The sequence below is a fragment of the Plecotus auritus genome (assembly GCF_963455305.1).
Source record: "Plecotus auritus genome assembly, chromosome: 3".
NCBI lineage: Eukaryota > Metazoa > Chordata > Mammalia > Chiroptera > Vespertilionidae > Plecotus > Plecotus auritus.
This window is the reverse complement of record NC_137772.1, coordinates 173,348,956-173,368,982: the sequence shown is the minus strand read 5'-3', so window position 1 is coordinate 173,368,982 and position 20,027 is coordinate 173,348,956. Positions and strand designations below refer to the sequence as shown.

At 43.8% G+C, this 20,027-nt stretch overlaps 1 protein-coding gene across 6 annotated transcripts; it reads right to left on the bottom strand.

Annotated features, from left to right (window-relative positions):
- Positions 1 to 3,352: 3,352 nt before the first annotated feature.
- Positions 3,353 to 11,983, bottom strand: ATP5MC2 (ATP synthase membrane subunit c locus 2). Of its 6 annotated transcripts, none has more exons than XM_080659973.1 (6): positions 11,857 to 11,983; positions 10,183 to 10,389; positions 7,803 to 7,860; positions 5,837 to 5,911; positions 5,099 to 5,292; positions 3,353 to 3,615 (listed from the first exon to the last, which is right to left on the bottom strand). In XM_080659973.1, the coding sequence occupies exons 2-6, from the start codon at positions 10,350 to 10,352 to the stop codon at positions 3,501 to 3,503; spliced, it is 612 nt and encodes a 203-aa protein (XP_080516099.1). In that variant the 5' UTR covers positions 10,353 to 10,389; positions 11,857 to 11,983; the 3' UTR covers positions 3,353 to 3,500. The 6 variants fall into 6 exon arrangements, with proteins under 6 accessions (XP_080516099.1, XP_080516098.1, XP_080516102.1 ...); XM_080659972.1 differs by lacking the exon at positions 11,857 to 11,983 and adding an exon at positions 11,074 to 11,188; XM_080659976.1 differs by lacking the exon at positions 11,857 to 11,983 and having other exon boundaries at positions 5,837 to 5,906; positions 10,183 to 10,297.
- Positions 11,984 to 20,027: the final 8,044 nt, after the last annotated feature.

Genomic DNA, 20,027 nt, shown 5'->3' with positions numbered 1-20,027 from the left:
TGCCTTCAGAATCCCAGAATTCTCTCCATATGATTTACAGCCAGACTTTAAATTTTAGATGGTCTATGATAACCGTAATAGGTATAAGCTGCCTAGAAAATGCCCATAATGTACTTTGAACTCCATGAAAAATGAGAAAGCAAATTATAATCAATATACATTAGACTTTGATGGCACCATCCTTTGCAAATACTCAATGTATCTCTGTTGCACACAAATAATTCTTAGGATGTGAATTATTATCCCTATTTAGTATATTGGGAGAAACTGAGGTCCTAGAAAAAGTTATTGGTTAGTGATCTGCTCATTGTCACAGTGGACAGTGGTATAAGAAAGATTAGAACTAATATCTCCTAATTTCAAATCATGTGCACTTTCTAACTACAAGGACAGGTAGAAAGCTTTCACTCCATAATGTTATCAAAATTGGAAAAATCTTCAGCAAATTTGCTCTTGGACCTTCTCTATTAAAACATAGCACTCCTCTACTCCTTTTTGTTGGCAACTTGTGTTGCCATCTCTCTTGGGGCCTGAAAGAGGATCCAGGTTGCCTGACTCCTCTTGAAGAAATTTGTTTCCAAGCTTCTTGCAGCACTATCTCATCATTCACCTCAAGAGAGAACAAAAACACGTGGGCCACCAAGCTGTGCTGTCTCCAAGCACCTAAGTTGTTAGGGGGTTAGCTAGATTCAATCCCAAAGAGAGGGTCAAGGAAAGAAAACAGATTACTCTGATCTGATGACTCGGGAAAGGGATGGGCGACTGAGGCTCCTACCAGAGGTTCAAACTCAGGGGACCCAAACAAAAGGAGGAGTATTCCTCATTTCCAAATACCTTCCACATACTCTTGACTGGAGAAGTTTTTGTGAGGTCCATTTTGAACCCCACAGACCAGAATAGTTATTTGGGGATAGTATAGCAATCTGAAAGCCAACTGTAGATGGGATTCCTATCAACGCCTGAACACAATAGCAAAAGGGCAAGGGTGAATGATTTGAGGTGACCCGTTTCCTGAGTATCTGTCTACCCTGGGATCAAGTCTCTGCCCTGGGCTTTAATTTTATAGTATTGATTGAACCAAAAGAAAATACATTGTGGTGATATACATTATAATTTCTGAAAGGATTTTATTTACTGTTATTTCAAACAGATGTAAGATAAAGCTTATTTAAGGTTGACCTAGCCTTTAGAAAATATAATTCTTTTTTTTTTTTTAATATATTTTGTTGATTTTTTACAGAGAGGAAGGAAGAGGGATAGAGTTAGAAACATCGATCAGCTGCCTCTTGCACAACTCCTACTGGGGATGTGCCCGCAACCAAGTTACCTGTCCTTGACCGGAATCGAACCTGGGACCCTTCAGTCCGCAGGCCGACGCTCTATCCACTGAGCCAAACCGGTTTTGGCAAGAAAATGTAATTCTTTACCAAACCTGATACTAACTCCACTGTCCAAAGTCCCTATTGATGGCATTTTAGTTTTGTTTTTGTTATTTTTTTAATCCTCACCAGAGGATATTTTTCCCATTGATTTAAAAAATATCTTTTTATTGATTTCGGAGAGAGGGAGAGATAGAAACATCAGAGAGAATCATTGATTGGCTGCCTCCTGCACACCCCCTACTGGGGATCGAGCCCACAATCCGGGCATGTGCCCGGGAGCCTGCAACCAAGGTACGTGCCCTTGACCAGAATTGAACCTGGGGTCCTACAGTCCGCAGGCCAATACTCTCTCCACTGAGCCAAACCGGCTAGGGCCCTATTGATGCATTTTTAAGGAAAAAGATTTGTTTGCTTATTTTGCCCTTTCTTTCTTGGGAAAATAACAGTCACCAGCAACACTAGGCTTGGGAGAGTCCCACGAGACCAACAGTATGGCAGTCTTACATTCTGGGCTACAACACATAATCCTTGTTCTAGTTCTAGCTCTGCTAGTGAATGTTCCTGAGAGTCCTTGACCTCTCAAAGCCTCTTTCACTTATGAAGTTAAGTGGTTGGTTTAGAATCAGGCGTCCTCAAACTACGGCCCACGGGCCACATGCGGCCTGCGAGGACATTTATCCGGCCCGCTGGGTGCCGCTGCCTGTCCTGCTTAGCAGCCGACTCGTCCCGGGCCCACAGTGCGCATAGGAATTTGTTCATAGTTTTTTTTTTAAACTATAGTCGGGCCCTCCAACGGTCTGAGGGACAGTGAACTGGCCCCCTGTTTAAAAAGTTTGAGAACCCCTGGTTTAGATAATTAAATAAAAAATGTGACTAGATACTGCTGAGATGCACCATGTGAGATAATTCTAGAAATACAAAGATGAACAAGACAGTCTTTGCCCCAAGAAACTTGACAATCTTATATGGAAGATAAGGCACATACAAATCCATAATTTATCATAGACCATATAAACATTATAAAAGATATGTGTTCTACAGTCCTTTATGAGTTAATGTTCATTTGACTGATAGTGAATGGAAACCAGGTAAGAGCTTCAAGGAGGAAGAGGTAGCATTTAAGCTACGTCTTCCAGGATAACAGGGAGTTTGAAAAAAAGTGAGCAAAGATTCAGAGAAAGAAAGCAGAGATGGCCAAAGGGCAAGGCCTGAAGATAGGATAAGGACAGGAACACAGGGAAAATATTTAGAAAATGACAATTAGTCCACTTTTGGTAGTGTATGGAATAAAACATAAAGCTAAGAAAATTGAGGTCAGACTGTTTTTGAATTGGTAAATGGCAAAACCAGTCCTATGCTTAAGGAGGATTGACTTGGCAGTGGTGGGTAGAAGTAAAGCTAAAGGGAAGAGACTAGAGGCAGAAGGCCAGTTATGAAGTTACTGCAACAGACCAGGTTGGTGGCAATGAGGGCCTGAGCCAGGATAGCCACAGTGGAAACAGAGAGACCATTAGTCATAATTTTAAGCCAGCACTTAAGCTGCCACTGACCCAATCATCTAAGGCCGTGGTTGGCAAACTGCGGCTCACGAGCCACATGCAGCTCTTTGGCCCCTTGAGTGTGGCTCTTCCACAAAATACCACGGCCTGGGAGAGTCTATTTTGAAGAAGTGGCATTAGAAGAAGTTTAAGTTTAAAAAATTTGGCTCTCAAAAGAAATTTCAATCGTTGTACTGTTGATATTTGGCTCTGTTGACTAATGAGTTTGCCGACCACTGATCTAAGGTAAGTAACAGGCCATGGCAGGTGAAAATTATCAAATTATTACCTAATTTGAATAAAGCTGTCCCTGACACAGCTTGAAGAACAAGGGAGGCAAGACCCATGTTGAGTTTAGAATCATCATCACCGTCTCACCAAGGCACTCAGCCAACTGTGGAAAAGAAATATACACAGGAGACTCAAGAAACATCTTATTAATACAGTATTTATTTGTCTTCCTTCTGTCAAACCCTGAGCCAACCACTTTCCCCAAGCTGCCTGGGGAGGTATAGGAAAAGGAACATACAGGGCAGACAAGACACGGGAAAAAGAACTATGGGAGGTGGAGACAGCTCCTTCACATGGCGAAGAGGATGAGAAAGGCCACCATCAGGCAAAAGAGCCCCATGGCCTCTGAGAGGGCAAAGCCCAGAATGGCGTAGGAGAAGAGCTGTTGCTTCAGAGAAGGGTTCCTGGGAGAAGGGGAAGAAAAAAGATTGAATTTCTAGTCCACATAAAGAAAACTATAAACATCAAAGGTGGGCTCAGGGAGAATTCATCTCCTCAAGCTCATCTTATGAAACAAGTTTCTCAGGGTGATAATATCATTCCCAAATTCTTGACCTGACACATCAAGGGCTCTATAGAGACTAAATGAGGGGAGTGGACAATCCAAAATTGTATAACATGGCCTAGGCATGAACATGACCACCTCTACTGGGTCACCCACATCACTGTCATAACTTAAGACCTCTGGGCCTGGAACTTACCTATCCAGGCCCAACCAGGATGGAAGAGGTATCTGGAGTGGCATGGCCTATCATAGTATTTTCAAACTTTAAACAGCAGAACCCTCAAATACAAAACATATAAAAGCCAAAATGCAAAGGTAAAAAAAGTGGGGGATTGTAAAAGTTTGTTTGCCTGGTCTCCCCTTCATTCTTCTAAGACAGTCTCTGGGGTATACCCTCAAACCCAGGGCTTTAAGAATACAATTAGAAAAACACTGTTCTAGAGGACAAGGGAGTCTGAGGAAAACACTACCTTCTCTCATTTCAAAATAGTCAAGATTTTGGACTTTAAGAAGTTACAGATGGCCTATGGGGTTTAGATGATATGAATCAAAATGGTATAAAGAACTCCCAACTCTGAAAGCCAATATATAATTTCTATTTCCCTTACTCTGTCATCTCTGGAAGCCTTCATGGTAAAGTAAAGCAACATCAGCTTTTAACAGAATTCTGGACACAGAAGCAGTTAGGCTTCTTGTTTCACACAAACCCTAAAACAAACTAATTTCCCCAAAGACATTAAGAGAACCTGAGGACCTCTAGAGAATTAATTTACTTTTAACAGCAAGGTGCCCAGAATTGGTGGGGACCAAGTAGTCCCAAGTGTCAGGGAGCAGTGGGCCTGGCTACGGAGGCAGTTTTCCCAGGAGTGACATAGGGGAATTCTCAGGGATGGGGAAAAATAGCAGTGAAACACTACTGACTCTAGAGGGGCTCTAGACCAGGGGTAGCAAACTTTTTTTGTAAAGGGCCAGACAGTAAATTTTTTAGTTTTTGCAGGTCACATATGGTCTCTGTTGCCTTTTTTTTCATGACCCTTTTAAAACATGTAAAACCCATTCTTAGCTCAGCTATAAAAACTAAGTTATGGCCCACCCACCTTAGTTTGCCTACTCCTGCTCTAAACCAAAGCAATACGTGTATTTGCACTGTCTAGTACAATAGTCGCTAGTCACACATGGCTACTGAGCACTTGAAATAAGGCCAGTGTGACTGAAAAATAAACAACTTTAACTTGGTGTACTTTTAATTAATTGAAATTTAAATTCAAATAGCCACATGTGGCTAGTGGCTACTATATAGGATAATGTAGCTCTAGATCCCTAAATATTTCTGTCTGAACCTTTGGAAAACATATCAGAGACCAATGGAGGGCCCATCTTACCTGGCATAACCAATGATGAGGCTCCCAAACACAGTCCCAATTCCAGCCCCAGAGCCTGCCACCCCTACTGTGGCAGCCCCAGCCCCAATGAACTTGGCTGCTGTGTCGATGTCCCTTGAAATGGCACTGGTTTGGAAGCTGCGGCTAGAAATAAGCCAGGTCAGGGGACGTGGGGCTGCCAAGCTGCTGAGGCTCTGTGAAGAGGAGGAATATAGGAGATAAAAATTTTTAGGAATCCCCTTTTTGCTTTGCAAACTTCTCTAACACTTAAAGAGAGCTTTATGCTGTCAAATCCCATCCCCCCACAAACAGAAAATCTTTTTACTTTCTAGAAAACTTCCTAAAATGCTGCCAAGAAAAACTTTTTAATACAAGAGGTGAATTTCAAATACCTTTAAAATTCAAGTATGCTCTCTAAGATCAAAACCCTAACCGGTGCTTGGTGCCTCGGAGAGATCATCTTTCTGGGACTAAATGTTCCAAATGAAGTCTGTAAATTAGGCCAAGTAATGGCAGTCATCAGTAGCACACATAAGCATGTGCTACCAGTGCCAGGCTGGAACACTAGAGCATATATGCTATCAACTGCTCTGCATTTCCACCTAAAATCAATGGCCTCCATCCTTCACTAATTTTCCTATGATGACTGCCCCCAGCACTCCCCCTACTGGTTCTTCTAGGTAATCCCCCGCCACCCCTTACCCCAAACCACAGGCCCAATTCCACCTAATAAGGTACCTCATCTGTCAGTGTCTCTGGTCGTTTCAGCACCACTGCAGACATTGACCGGCTCAGCTGAGAGGCGCTCCTGACCTAGCAGGAATGACACAAGGGCAAGAAAGTCAATGAAGGCTCTGGAGAGGAGTTTCAGAACCATCCTAAGTTGTTATTCAATGCTCCTTTCATTCTTTCAAACTTAAATCAGAATGTTGGGTCATTCTTTTACTTTTAGCTAATTCTAGATTGAAGAACCTCACCATTTCTCTCTTGCTTCCCAGGTTTCTCCTTTGCTTAAGAGAAGGAAGTCGCCAAAACCGGTTTGGCTCAGTGGATAGAGCGTCGGCCTGCGGACTGAAGGGTCCCGGGTTCGATTCCGGTCAAGGGCATGTACCTTGGTTGCGGGCACATCCCCAGTAGGAGGTGTGCAGGAGGCAGCTGATCGATGTTTCTCTCTCATCGATGTTTCTGACTCTCTATCCCTCTCCCTTCCTCTCTGTAAAATATCAATAAAATATATTTAAAAAAAAAAAAAAAAAGAGAGAGAGAAGGAAGTCTACTTTTTGAGGGGCTACCCTCACTATATCCTTCCACAGGCCTTGAGAATGGGAAAAGATATAAGCCTCAGAAGGATTTGCTTCACTCAGTAAGAGATTTATGTTGGTACTGGCTAGCCCAGTGGTCGGCAAACTGCGGCTCGCGAGCCGCGATTTGCCGCTCTGTTGACTAATGATGAGTTTGCCGACCACTGACCTAGACTCTCGATTCCAATAATTACAGGCTGTTGTTGTTCCTAGTGATTAAGCCCCTATCCCAGTGGTCGGCAAACTCATTAGTCAACAGAGCGGAACCGCGGCTCACGAGCCGCAGTTTGCCGACCACTGGGCTAGCCCATAAGAAGGAAGCCAATGAATGGAGTATCTTTCCCTAAACACACCCTTCTAAAGACAGGCACAAAGATCCATGCTCTAAATTCACCACCTTCTGTTAGCCTTTCTGACTAACCTCAAGCCAGTATCTCCAAGGCAGACAACAGGGTGGTTAACAGCCAGGGCTTTAATCAGATATATCTAGATTCATCTTACCTCTGTAATCAGCTGTGTGACTTTAGGACAGTCACTTATATCTAAGCCTGTTTTCTCATCTTCAAATGGAAATAATCTATTTCAAGGTTGACTTGAGGAGTAAATAAGGTTGTGTAGCCCTAGCTGGTTTGGCTCAGTAGATAGAGCGTTGGCCTGCAGACGCAAGGGTCCTGGGTTCAATTCAGGTCAAGGACAGGCTCCTCCCTGGCCTGGCCCTGGTCAGGTCACGTGCAGGAGACAACCAATCGATGTGTTTTTCTCACATTGGTGTTTTGTTTCTCTGTCTTTCCCTCTCTCTTCCACTCTCCCTAAAAATCAATGGAAAAATATCCTCGGGTGAGGATTAACAAAAAAAAGATTGTGTATACAAACTGGTAAACTCAGAGCCAGGCCTAGTAAGTGCTCAATAAATAGTACCCACCAATAGCATCACTTCCACCATTTAATAATTTGTAATTTCTTCCATGCTAGTGCTTCTGAGTAAAAGGTTTTTCCAATGTGTATTTACATATATGTTAGCTTCCCACCCAAATTTAAGCTCCCAGAGGGTCTCTTAGTTATGCTCTCCGACAGGACAAAATCCTGTACACAGTGCATACTCAATGCAAGTTAGGCAATCTACTTCATGTTTACCATTTCTGGCTGGGTTCCAGGTTACAGAAAGTTTTAGAATAGAAATAATCTGATCTCAGTCTAGATTCTCATTTAGACTCTTCTAAGATTGTTGGACGAGAAGAATTAACTGGCATCCAAAGGATATAGGGCAGGTAAACATTCACTCTCTTCTGTCAGGCTAGCATAGCAAAGGATCTTCCCCCAGCCCAACTGTAAAGAACAAGGTGTTACAAGGAAGAGACAAGATGCCCCTCTTGAAAAGTCTCCTAGAAAAGGCAGGTACTCACCAAGGAGGGGGTGGAGACAAACTTGGTGCAGGCATACATTTTCAGGGGATGAGGGGAGCTGGAATTACAGAAGCACATCGTGAACACTGTCCTTGCTCACCGAATGACATTTTTATTCGCAGAAAAGGGGCTTTGGAAAATTTAAATGGCCCAGAGAGCAGAGTGACTGACCTCAAGTCTTAGAAGAGATGGAATCAGAACTCTGAAGTCAAGATTTCCTTATAATCAAGTGACTTCCCTGGTCTGAGCAAGTAGCCACCTGGTCCGTTTTAAGACCCATTATTTACTTCCATAGCCTCATGAGTTGGGGTTGTCAAGAGGAAATTTGCTCAGTGTCATTTGCCTAAGTTTTCCTCAGTTTCTATTCAAAAGGAACCCTTTTCAAGACCTCATTATCTGGGCCTTAAAAAGTTGCCCTGTAAAGATTCTTGGGAATTATTTGTAGAAGGCCAAAACACTGGAAGGGTCGCCAATGATTTTTTAATTACCTTTAAGCATTTGATTCTCCATTTCCTATATCAATTAACAGGGTGAGGAAGATCAATGAGGAACTTTGCCATTACTCTAATTAGCAACGACGGTTAAAGTATTCATTTTCACCATCACACTAAGGGGCATTCAATTTTGTATACACAAGATCTAAAACAATGCTGACACTCTGTAGGTGCCTAAGTTGGTAGAACTGAACTTATCTGAGAGGTATGGGTGAGTTAAACATCTAAAGGCAGGTTTTTTCCAAGTGAAGTGAGAGGCCCACCTGAACTAATTATCTAGGTGTAAGGATGGTGTATGTATTAAAAATGCATATTCTTGGGTCTCACCTTAGACCTTCCTGGTCAAGATCTCTGGGGTTAAGGCCAGCACCTATATTTCAAACAAGCTTCCCAAGTGATTCTTATCCATACTAAAGGCACCATCTAAAAACCAATCTTAAATTATGACAGTGGTAAAGCCAGGACTTTAACTCTTCTTACTAATAAATGAAAGCTTTATAATATGCTAAAGGTTAAAATACACACTGATTACTTAGGCCTGTTAAGTGACACTTCCTTAAAGGAGTTGGACTCCTATTTTCCTAGGTTACTCTTCTGAATCCAGAATCTTTTAAGTTACTTTTAGATTAATGGAGGTCTTCAACTCTTATCCTGTCAAGAACTCTGATTTCTGCCCATATTTAACTCTAACCTAACTTTGTGCTTAACTATTCAGGTTTTCTTGGGTCAAATCCAAAATTTCTTTAAAGCTTAAAAAAAGGGAGGACTGGTTTTTCCCAAGGATTAAACCTCAATATCATCATTTGTAAAATGCAGTTCTAAGGGAGATTAAATGAAATTACTTATGTAAAGAGCTTAATGTGGTGCTGGCCCATAGTAAGACCACACCCAAGGGTGACAATTAAGGGAGCCTACAAGAAGTGTTGTTTGCTCCACTGGCCACCTAACCTGGCAAGTCTGGAACTGCTAGCCTACAACACCCCAGGCAACGGTACCATCCGGAATCGGAGGACCTAAGTCATCACAGGTTTCCTCCTCCGTGAGGATCACTGAGTTACTGGACTGCTAACTTAACCATTCCCTTCCTTAAACTTTCTTTTTCCTTTTGAGGGCAGAGTCTAGGGACTCCCCAGTAAGCCCTTGGCGAAAGTGGGCAGGTGCACATTATCCCATGCAGGTCCCACCCTACCCTTTTGCTGCCTCTAACAAAAAACCTCACTATCAGTCCAATGTGTTTTTTCCCAACTTCACCGAAGTGAAAGGAAGAGAACGGTACTGGAAGACAACCAAAGGTTCCAAAGAAACCGACCTCTTCTCTGCAATAGCTCTCCCAGATCACAGCCTGAAGGGAATGTTTTGACTGTTTTGTTCACTTCTATCATGTTCACGGTTTACTTTTTTAAATGGAAGGGTGCTGACTAGAGGGGTTGGTGGCTTTGGATGATCCACTATCTCCATTGCTCGGCACCTGAGGTCCTGAAGTCTGGAGGTTTCAGGATAAGGAAGGCACGGAGTAAGGATGAGAGGATAAAGCAGAGATTGGAGGTGAGAGGGGTTGTGATAACTCTGAAAGGGCACGAGGGTAAGAAAAGAGCGTTTGTAAGGGCTGAGTCACGACAGGTGAAATGAGTACTCTGGCATTTGACTTTCGCCAGCTCCAACGCGCCCTCCCACAACGAGTCATCCAAGATGGCGCCAGGCCCGCGCGGTTGGAGGTCAACGGCACACGGAAGGGGCAGATCTTAAGACGCGGGGATACCGGGAGCGAGGAAGGGCGTGAGGACCCGGGTGGGAGCATGCAAGGTACGGGCCTCAAAGCAACCGCGCGAGGGAGGGCATCCCGCGCGCGTGCGCGGCGCAAGCGGGCGCGAGGGCCCAAACCTTACCTGCTCCCAGTGCAGAGAAGACAGAGAGGGGCGGGGGGGCTGGAATAGCGAAAGGAAGGCTTGGCGCATGCGCGGCCCGGACCAACGAGTCGCTCCGCCAAGGATAGACTGACTGCAATGTTGAGTCGGCTCAGGCGCAACAGCGCCGCCTGCCACCTCGGTGGCGGCATCCGGCCAGTCGCTCCACCTGGCGTTGTAGAGGAGAAACTGCAGGCGGAGCGGATTGAAGAAATAAGGATAACTCCACAGTGTAAGCTGACCCCTTCTGTGGCCTGTGGTATGGTCTGCACAGCATTTGGGATCTGGGACTCGCGTTCCCTTCCCGAGCATGCGTAGTCACATTGAAAAAAACACACACAACTACCTAGTAATTCATTGTTAAATAGCATACAATCGGGATTGGGGTTCAGTGCCCAAAATGTAGCGGGGTTCTTGCGTTGTTGCCCCTGGAACTCTGGCTTTATGGATGGGAAACCTGTTCAGTGGGGAAATAGTCAGCAAAACGCCCCAGCTGTCTCTGGTGGCTTTGCTTTTATTTCCCCCTCTCTCTCTTTCTTAATTCCAGTGATCAGCCACGAGGAAACTAGCATCAGCGAACCAGAAGATAGGGGCTAAAGATGATGGGACTCAAGCACCTGACTCTAAATCTTGAAACTGACCTGCAGTGAGATTGCGAGGTCACGCCAGGCATGCCCATTCTCTGCCCAGGATTCTGAGACAAGCAGACCCCCCAATGAAGTGCCCTCATGAAGACCCCTCAGCTTTCCCCTCGTCCTGTCCTTCCATGGGCCACGTAAGGAAGTGGGGGCGCCACGGCCCCCATTGCTTCCTCTCGGTCCCTGTCTCCCGCGGGGTCTGACAGCCTCTGGAAGAGGCGGATGCGAGGCCTACCTAGTCCCCTCCTGTCCAAACCCCGGCGTCCAGGCATCGGGCTTGCACGCAGCATGAGAAAGACGGGGAAAGCTCACCAAACCCCCATAAAAAAATAAAAAATAAAAAGAATGCTGAGGCTGTAAATAAAGCCAAATCCACCGGCCTCGGAGGGGCCGTTTGTCCTCCCCTCCTTGGCCTCGTCCTTCCCGCCGCCCCCTCCCGGTTCCCGGGCCCCGCGGCGCCCCGGCCCCGAGCTCCTCCATTTAATCGGATTTGGGAGAAGGGGAGGATAAATCACGGCAGCAGCTTTACGGTCCCGGAGGAGAGGCGAGCCGCAGCCAGGCACACCCCGGCCGGCGATAAAAACCGCCGCTGAAAGCCCACGGAGCAATTTCCCGGGACCCCGAGCGACGCCATTACAGGAATGTAATTTTGCCCGGATGAGGCCCCGAGTTTAATTATCCTCGCGGAGGAATTTCAATGTGGCCAATCCATCTTGCAGGCGGGCGGCAGAGGGATTTATATGGGCCCGTTATTTCACACCGATCCTCCATCTGCATTTTTATGGCCCCGAGCTCCTGAAAGGGGGGAAGGAGCGGGGAGAAATCGGAGACGCGGGCGCAGGGAGAGGGTGGGGGGACTTCCCTCCCTCCCAAAAGCCGCGACTCCAGCTGGATGAGGATTCTCACGGGTTCCTCTGAAAACCCCCAATCTCCCTCCAGGGCCAGTGGGTGTCTTGGGGGACGAGGGTGAGTGAGGAATGAAGCTGGAAGCTTTGCGAATCAATCAACAGGTATTTACCAAGTACCAAGCAGGGCCGGGCACTGCCAGATGCCGAGGAACAAGGGAAGGCAGGCGAGCAAGGGTGCCCCTCAAGTCCCCAGACTCCCCCACTCCGTCCGTACTGAATGCCTTTGAGCTCGCAGCTTCAGGTCCTCCGAGGCAAAAAGTTCACGCTTCTCAGTGCCGCTACCACCAAACGGTTTTTGCAGCTGTTGGGACAATATCGACCCCTCTCAGATACCGCTAACAATCCCCAAGGGTTGGAGAAGGGGCTCTGAGGAGCTAAAGCTGGCTCCTCTCAAAAGTTGTTGCAGCTTGCCATGTCTAACCCCCCCTTACTCCCATTCACCGGGCTCTGGATTCAGACAAACCTCGTTTCCCAAATCTCTGTGTGACCCTGGGCAAGCTGGTTAGCCCCTCTAGATGGAGTAACTTCTATGTAAATTGGGAATAATAATAGTGCGTACACCACAGCGAACATTGGGGTAATAAACGTGAAGCTTCTAACAAGGTGCTTGGAACTCAGAGTTTAACTAATGCTAGGAATAGTAGTAACAGCATTATTAGTATTAGCATTAGTATTGCCATTCAATTCTGCACTGCTCCTCAGAGGCGTTATTTCAAGGTTCTTTTAATGATGGTTGAATATACTCAACGGTAACTTAACTAAATTTTTTCATCTACATCAATCATCCAAAACAAGTTATTTGACATGGTTGGTGGTTGAAGATCTGGGGGTAAGGCTGAGAATCCTGGGGGTTATTGCTACTAGGTCTGAAGCCAGATATTATATCAATAAGGGAACAATGAGATTACAAAAAGTGGACAGAGGTATGTGAGTGAGTGGTGAAAAGATTACTCAAGAGAACATTAGCCAAGGGCCCAGGGATTTTCTTTACTAAGGACTTGGGAAAGGGTCCTTCTCTTACTTCAATGAGGGGAAAACCGTCCAGGAAGGAAAGGGTGTGGAGCCAGAACTATCCTTTCCAATCAATCCCTTCCTTTTCCTACCAGACCATGTAACAAGGTTGGTCTGATTGGCCAGCTTTTCTAATGACTCTTGGTGGCAGATTCTGACTGGTTAACAGCTTCCCTGCTCAGTAGTGACGAAGACAGGACATTGATCTTTTCTTTCTCAGGATTGGTTAACAAATCGGGGCTAGAGACTCGTTTTAATTGACTGGATAGGCGAGGAGGGAGGTCCAGCACCTCTCATACAGATATTCTGTGTTCTTTTCCACAAAGGTCACCAAGAAAGATAGGTTTATGCATGTTTGCTTTTAGAAAGACACAGTCGTTTAGTGAAGAAGATTCAAGAGAATCATGCAGGCATGCTACAACTCAATTTGAAACCCCAAACAGAGGAATGGATTCACAGAGAGAAACATAAGAGGGGTGAAAAGAGATAGAGACTAGGACACAGGGAAACACAAAGAAAAATAATTGCCAGAGAGGAGAGGAAGGGTTTGAATAATTTGTTTTTCATTCCTGATGGTTTAAGATGAGGCTACTTTATGATGCATTTTGCTAGATGCACATGTTGCCAGCACAAGGCATGGAAAGAATAGCTGACTTGGAGGCAGGAGACTGGGAGTCTAGTCCCAGCCTTGCTACTAACTACCTGAGTAACTGCACGTTTCTTCACCTGCCAAAGCTCCAGTTTCCTCAGTTAGAGAGAGAAGTAGGTTATTTCTAAGATTCCATCCAGAGTTAACCTTCTAGGAGTCCCTTTCTTTCTGCTAAACAAAGATTTTTGTACAACTTAAAGTGGTACCTTTGCACTGCCAATAAGGACTATTCTTAGGTCTTAAACTCCTCTGTTTATGATTGCTAATTTCAAGCTCCTGAGGCTGGAAGGATTTAACACTTTCTCTTACTAAATCAGTTTCTTGGGACAGCAGAACTGTGAAGCCATTAATTAGCAAACCATCCTATTCCGGGAGAAAGAAAACAGTAAATGAAGGAAGGAAAAGGATCCTTAGTGTCCAGGCTTCTGAGGGAGAATTGGTGGCGAAAGGATGACCAAACAAATTTTAGCTGGGGAAGAATCTAAGTTCTTCTGAATTTGTAAGGTGAATTTGTACAGGTCTTGTATATTTATCTAGAAGCCATGATTAAGTATCTATGTGAACAGATTTGGTCCCTGCCATTTGGGGGCTCCCAAGCCAAGAAACACACAGACAAAAACAGAAAATAAAAGTCATTGTGATATATTATGAAAAGCTACGGGCAGCAAACTAGAGTTCTGAATCTAGATTTTAGAAACCTACTAATTCATCATATGACTTTAGGAAAATCACTTCCCCTTTATAGAATTTAGTTTTTTTTCCCTTGCAAAATGTAGGAAAACACTAGGTGACTGTTCTCTTTCAGTTTTAAATATAAATAGCATAGATTTGTCCTTCCTGGTTTGCCCTTGTCTCCTATGACTTCAATTAAACAACCAATATTTATTGAGTATCTACTGTGTGCAAGATATTGTGCTACATATTGAGAATAAAGAGGAAGAAATAATCCCCTTATAAATTTATAGTAAGAAAGACATGTACATATATAATATGTGGCAAAATTTAATAGGTTTAATGGGTAATAGGAGTTGAGGAGGCAGTATGACTTTCAGCTATAATGATCAAGGGGCACCATGAGTAAAGTAGGTATTTTTCTTCTTTCTAGAAAGCATGAAGTATTTGAATTATATACAAGTTGCAAGTAATGAGCCCTACCTGGTTTGGCTCAGTGGAGAGCATCGGTCTGCGGACTGAAGGGTCCCAGGTTCAATTCCGGTCAAGGGCACATGCCCGGGTTGTGGGCTCGATCCCCAGTGGGGTCATGCAGGAGGCAGCCAATCAATGACTCTCTCTCATCATTGATGTTTCTATCTCTCTCTCCCTCTTTCTTCCTCTCTGAAATCAATAAAAACATATTTAAAAAAAAAGTTGCAAGTAACGAATATCATTTATTCAACAGATATTTATTGAGATCCTATGTGCCAGGCACTGTCCTAGGTTCTGGAAACACAGCTCTGAACAAAACAGGACAAAAATCCCTTGCCTTCCCAGAGCTGACATTTTATATAAATCACTAGAGGCCCGGTGCATGAATTCATGCACCAGTGGGGTCCTTCAGCCTGGCCTGTGGGATTGGGCTGAAACAGGCTCTCTGACATCACCCGAGGGGTCCTAGATTGTGAGAGGGCGCAGGCCAGGCCGAGGGACCCCACCAGTGCATGATTGGGGCCAGGGAGGGACCACGGGAGGGTTCCAGGGCACATCTGGCCTGTCTCACTCAGTCCTGATCAGCGGGACTGGAGCAGCAAGCTAACCTACCGGTCGGAGCGTCTGCCCCCTAGTGGTCAGTGCACGTCATAGCGAGGGTTGAGCAGCCTTAGCATATCATTAGCATATTACGCTTTGATTGGTTGCACTGTCGACCAGTTGACCAGACACTTAGCATATTAGGCTTTTATTATATAGGAAGGATGAAGCATAATAATAAAATAGACACCCCTTAAACCATCCCTAATTCAAGAAAAGAAAAAAAAATACTAGTACCATGGGGCAAGGGAGAGGCCACATGCTGCTCTCCTATAGTAGCCCCTGAATTTTATGTTTTCCATTTCAAGGTTTTTCTTGATATAGTTGACATATATTGTTTATTTTGGGCTCCACCCTTTAAAAAACATTCTAAAAGTGGTATAATATTATTTTTAGACTTCTTTTCTTGCTTTTATTTAACATTTTGTTTCTATTATTCATCCATGTTGATGTAGGCAGCTGTAGTTTATTCATTTTCATTGATGTATAATAGTCCACCAACTTATTAATTAATTACCCTGTTCATGAGTAGTTAAGTTTGTTTCTAGCTTTTTGCCATTACAAACAATGCTTCTCAGAACATTTCTGTACATGTCTCCTGGTATACATGGGCAATAGTTTCCTCAGGATATATATATATATATATATATATATATATATATATATATATATAAATAATTGTAAGATATGAAAATATTTAAGTTTTCTAGATAATGTCAAATTGTTTTCCAATATTTATGCCCATCAAAGTATATAAGATTTCAGTTGCTACCCTATCCTTACCAATTTCGGTATATAGTCAATCTGTTGAATATAAAATGGTATTTCATGGTGGTTTCAATTTCTATTTGCCTGGTTATTAATGAGGTTGAGCACTTTTTCATATATTTATTGATCAATCATGTTTCCTGTTCTGTGAAATGCCTATTCGTGTATGTCTTTTGCCTGTTTTCCTATTGGGTTATTTGTCATCTACATATTGATTTATAGAAATGTATATATATAGCCTGGTACTGATCCTTTGTTAGTGGCAGCTATTAGTGAGGTTTAAAGGATGGATGGTTTCAGTTCCAGCTCAGAGTCCTCATTTAGTTGAATTAATTAATTCTTAATTCATTCATTAAATATTTATTGAATGTCTAGCCAGACATCATGCTAGACGCTGGAAATACAATCCCACATTTATTCACCCTTTACCACTTCCAAAATCTAGTTGGGTCCAAGCCACTGACATCTCTTGCTGGACCACTAGAATAGCCTTTTAGCTGGTCTTTCTGATTCCAATCTGGCTTTGCCATAGTCTACTTTCCACACAGTAAGTAGCTAAAGTAATATTTTAAAATGTAGGTCAGAAAATGCAACTTAAAACCTCCCAATAGTTTTCCAGTACTCAGAAAAAATTTCAGGGTTCAGTTACACTAGACTCCTACTGATCCTTAGACACACCAAACTTATTCCCACTCAGGCCTTTTGCTGTTTCCTCTGCCTGGAACATTCTTCCTCCAAATCATGCTCATTCTCTCATTTCATTTAGGTCTCATCTCAAATATCATCTCCTTAGAGAAGCCTTTCTTGACCACCCAATCTAAATAGCCATCACCTTCCCTTTTTTATCTCTTTATCTTCCTTTATTTTTCTTTTTAGCATTTATTGCATTTTTATTTTTATTGCTTCTCTCCTCCCCACCCCCCCCACATCCCCCACCCCCCAGAAGATAAGCTCCACCAGGGCAGGGACATTGTTGACCACTATATCCTCAGCATTTAGAACAGTACCTGGCACAGACTAGGTTCTCAACAGAAATTTCATGTATTATTGAATGGTGAATAAGAGAGTCCTTGACTTTAAAATGTCTATAGTCTAGCAGGGAATACACAGAATTAAAAGGCAAATTATTTCAATACCGTACAATAGTGTTACAAGAGGGGTAAGTACTTGATGCTATCAGAGCTCATAGGAAGAACATGAATCCATTTCTGAAAACTGGTAGTCAAGGAAGGCTTCCAGGAGGAGGTGACATTTATGAGACAGTTGAAGGCCCTGTATAAGGAGGGAATAGGAGGCTATCCCATAGAGAAGAACAGTAAGTACAAAGGCTTTGAAGTGAGGGATTACATGTTCTCTTCCCCAAAGGGCAAGTAATTCAGTGTGGCCAGAATGAACAGTTGTGGGTGTGGCAGGGTGCAGAGAGGTGAGACTGGTTGTTAGTAGCTAGATCCCGAAGGATCTTGAGCATCTAGGACATTTGAATTTTATCCCGAAAGCAGCAAGGAATTATTTTAACAGAAGAGTGAGAAGCTCAGATTTGCATTTTAGAAAGATCATTCTAGCTCTAGTGTGAAGAATGGCTTGGCGGCAGGGGTGGGGGGTTGGACTGGGGGTACAGAGTGCAATAGGAGGCTGTTGTCATAATTCAGGTGGGAGATGGTGGTAGCCTGAGCTCTGAGGTGGTAGTGGGGATGGAGAGAAGTAGGCAGAGCTCAAGAGGTTTAGAAAGAAGTGATCAGGCCTCAGTGATTGATCGTTGTGGGGGATGGAGGATTGAGGGAGAGATAAAGATGGTACTCAGTGTTCTGGCCTGAGTCACTGAGTGGTGCCATTTCCTGACTCTCTTCCAAGCCTAGTTCTTTTGCACCTCCACATCCTATGAACCACCCTGATGGGCTTGCTCCACAACATAGGAGCCCTAGCCCCTAGGCCAGTGGTTGGCAAACTCATTAGTCAACAGAGCAGCAAACCGCATGTGGCTCGTGAGCCGCAGTTTGCTGACCACTGCCCTAGGCTGACCATCCTCTAAACTTGGTCCTGTACTGGATGAGCCTACAGGAATCTAACCTCTTTTCTGGGCTCTGCTCCCTCCATTTTCTCCCTGCTAAATGAAATTGAAACTATCATAGATCCCCTGGTTGTGTCCTTGCTTTTCTAACTCTGCCTAAGTCATTAGGCCCTGCCTTGTGTATTAGATTGAGAGCTTATACAATAAGTATCATTCCACAGGGGCTAAGGCAGGGTTGTGGCTCATGCCAGCCACAGATGGTGGTGGCCTGAGCTCTGAGGTGTGCTATATGCAGCTTGAAGACCCCTAGAAATAAAGAACGGGAGAATGGCAGCACAGACAGTAAAATGACTACAGGTATGCACTGTGAGTTAGTTACATCCTCTTCAGTCTGGGAATAGCAGGAAAAATCTTGGCAGCTCTGAGAGGGGAGGAGAGAGGAAAGCAGCACCTCCTTTTGCCATAAGCTGAAAAGTGGATTTGGGAAGCTGTGAGAATGAAGAGGGGTGAATTGCCCAGTGGGCAAGTTTGGGGATTTCTAGGCAGAAAGGATACAAAGCAGGAGGCAAAGAGTCAGTATGTTATAGTGAGATGCGTTGGCCTATTGCTCATATTTGTGGAGCCTAGGGCAAGATAAAAATATATAAACCTATATACCAAATATCTAAATATGTAAGAGTCATAAATCAAAGCTAACAAACTTAAATAAAACATGTTCTACCCTTTTATTTTGATAAGTATATCAATATCAACTGGGAGACTTATATTTAGAGTTCTGGGACTCCTCCAGCCAGCATTCCTGGCTCTGTCCCACGACCTGAGGGGCCTAACACAAAAGTGTGTGCTCAGTGCAGCCACACATTTAAACTCCATCCACACTACAGGACTAGTGGTGTGACCTCCAGCAGTTCCTCTGTACCCTCAGGAGATGGGGCCCAAGGAAGAGGCCCTGGAAGTGAGCTTGAGGTTGCATGGCAGGGGAATCTGGCAACTGGAGCATGATATAGGAGAGGGGAAGCATGAGCTTGGGGTAGTCACATCTCTTTGGCCTTAAGTTATCCTCACTCTGGAGGAGGAGACGCTGTCTGAAACAGACATCTAGAGTAGAAGAGGTCCTTCTTGTTAGGTCTAAGGGTGTGGACTCTGAAATCATATAGACTGAATTTGAATTCCTATTATGATATTTATGAACTCTTCTTTGAACCTGACCAAACTCTCTGAGCCTGTTTTCTTACTTTCAAAATGACAATAATAATATTTACCTCATAGGGTTATTGTAAGAATTAAATAAGCTAATATGTGCAGAGCACCTGGTATTTAATAACCACCACTCATTCACATTGTTTTCTTTCCACTCACTACCATACTTCCTTCACAGTAACCACAGAAGCTGGAGAAAAAATATATAAAGTCTTTATCAGGCAAGGCTGTCTGGGAGGAGTGTGTCTAGGAAAAAGAAGTTTATAAGAAAGACAGTAATAATCCCAGCTCTGGCTGGGACCATGTGGGAGAAAGAGGAAGAGTAAGTTATCTTGGATGCAGATAAATGAGAAATAATAATGGCATAATTGCTTTTACAATCTGTTTGTTTTGCTGACAGCAGCAGCTGGCTACTGTTTTGGTTCTTAGTTTTCAGATAGGGGAAAGTGTGTATAATCTAAAATAATATAAAATACAAACATCATTTCTTGATGACCAGCAACATGGTCAGAGAAACACATGGTTGCAAACATGGATTCTGTTTTTCTTGTCTTTTTTTAAAAAATATATTTTATTTTATTTTTTTACAGAGAGGAAGGGAGAGGGATAGAGAGTTAGAAACATCAATGAGAGAGAAACATCGATCAGCTGCCTCCTGCACACTCCCCACTGGGTATGTGCCCGCAACCAAGGTACATGCCCTTGACTGGAATCGAACCTGGGACCCTTGAGTCTGCAGGCTGACGCTCTATCCACTGAGCCAAACCCATTAGGGCTTTCTTTTCTTTTTTAAAAAATATATGTTTTTATTGATTTTAGAGAGAGAGGAAGGGAAAAGGATAGAGAGACAGAAACATCGAGAGAGAAACATGAATTGGCTGCCTCCTGCATGCCCCCTC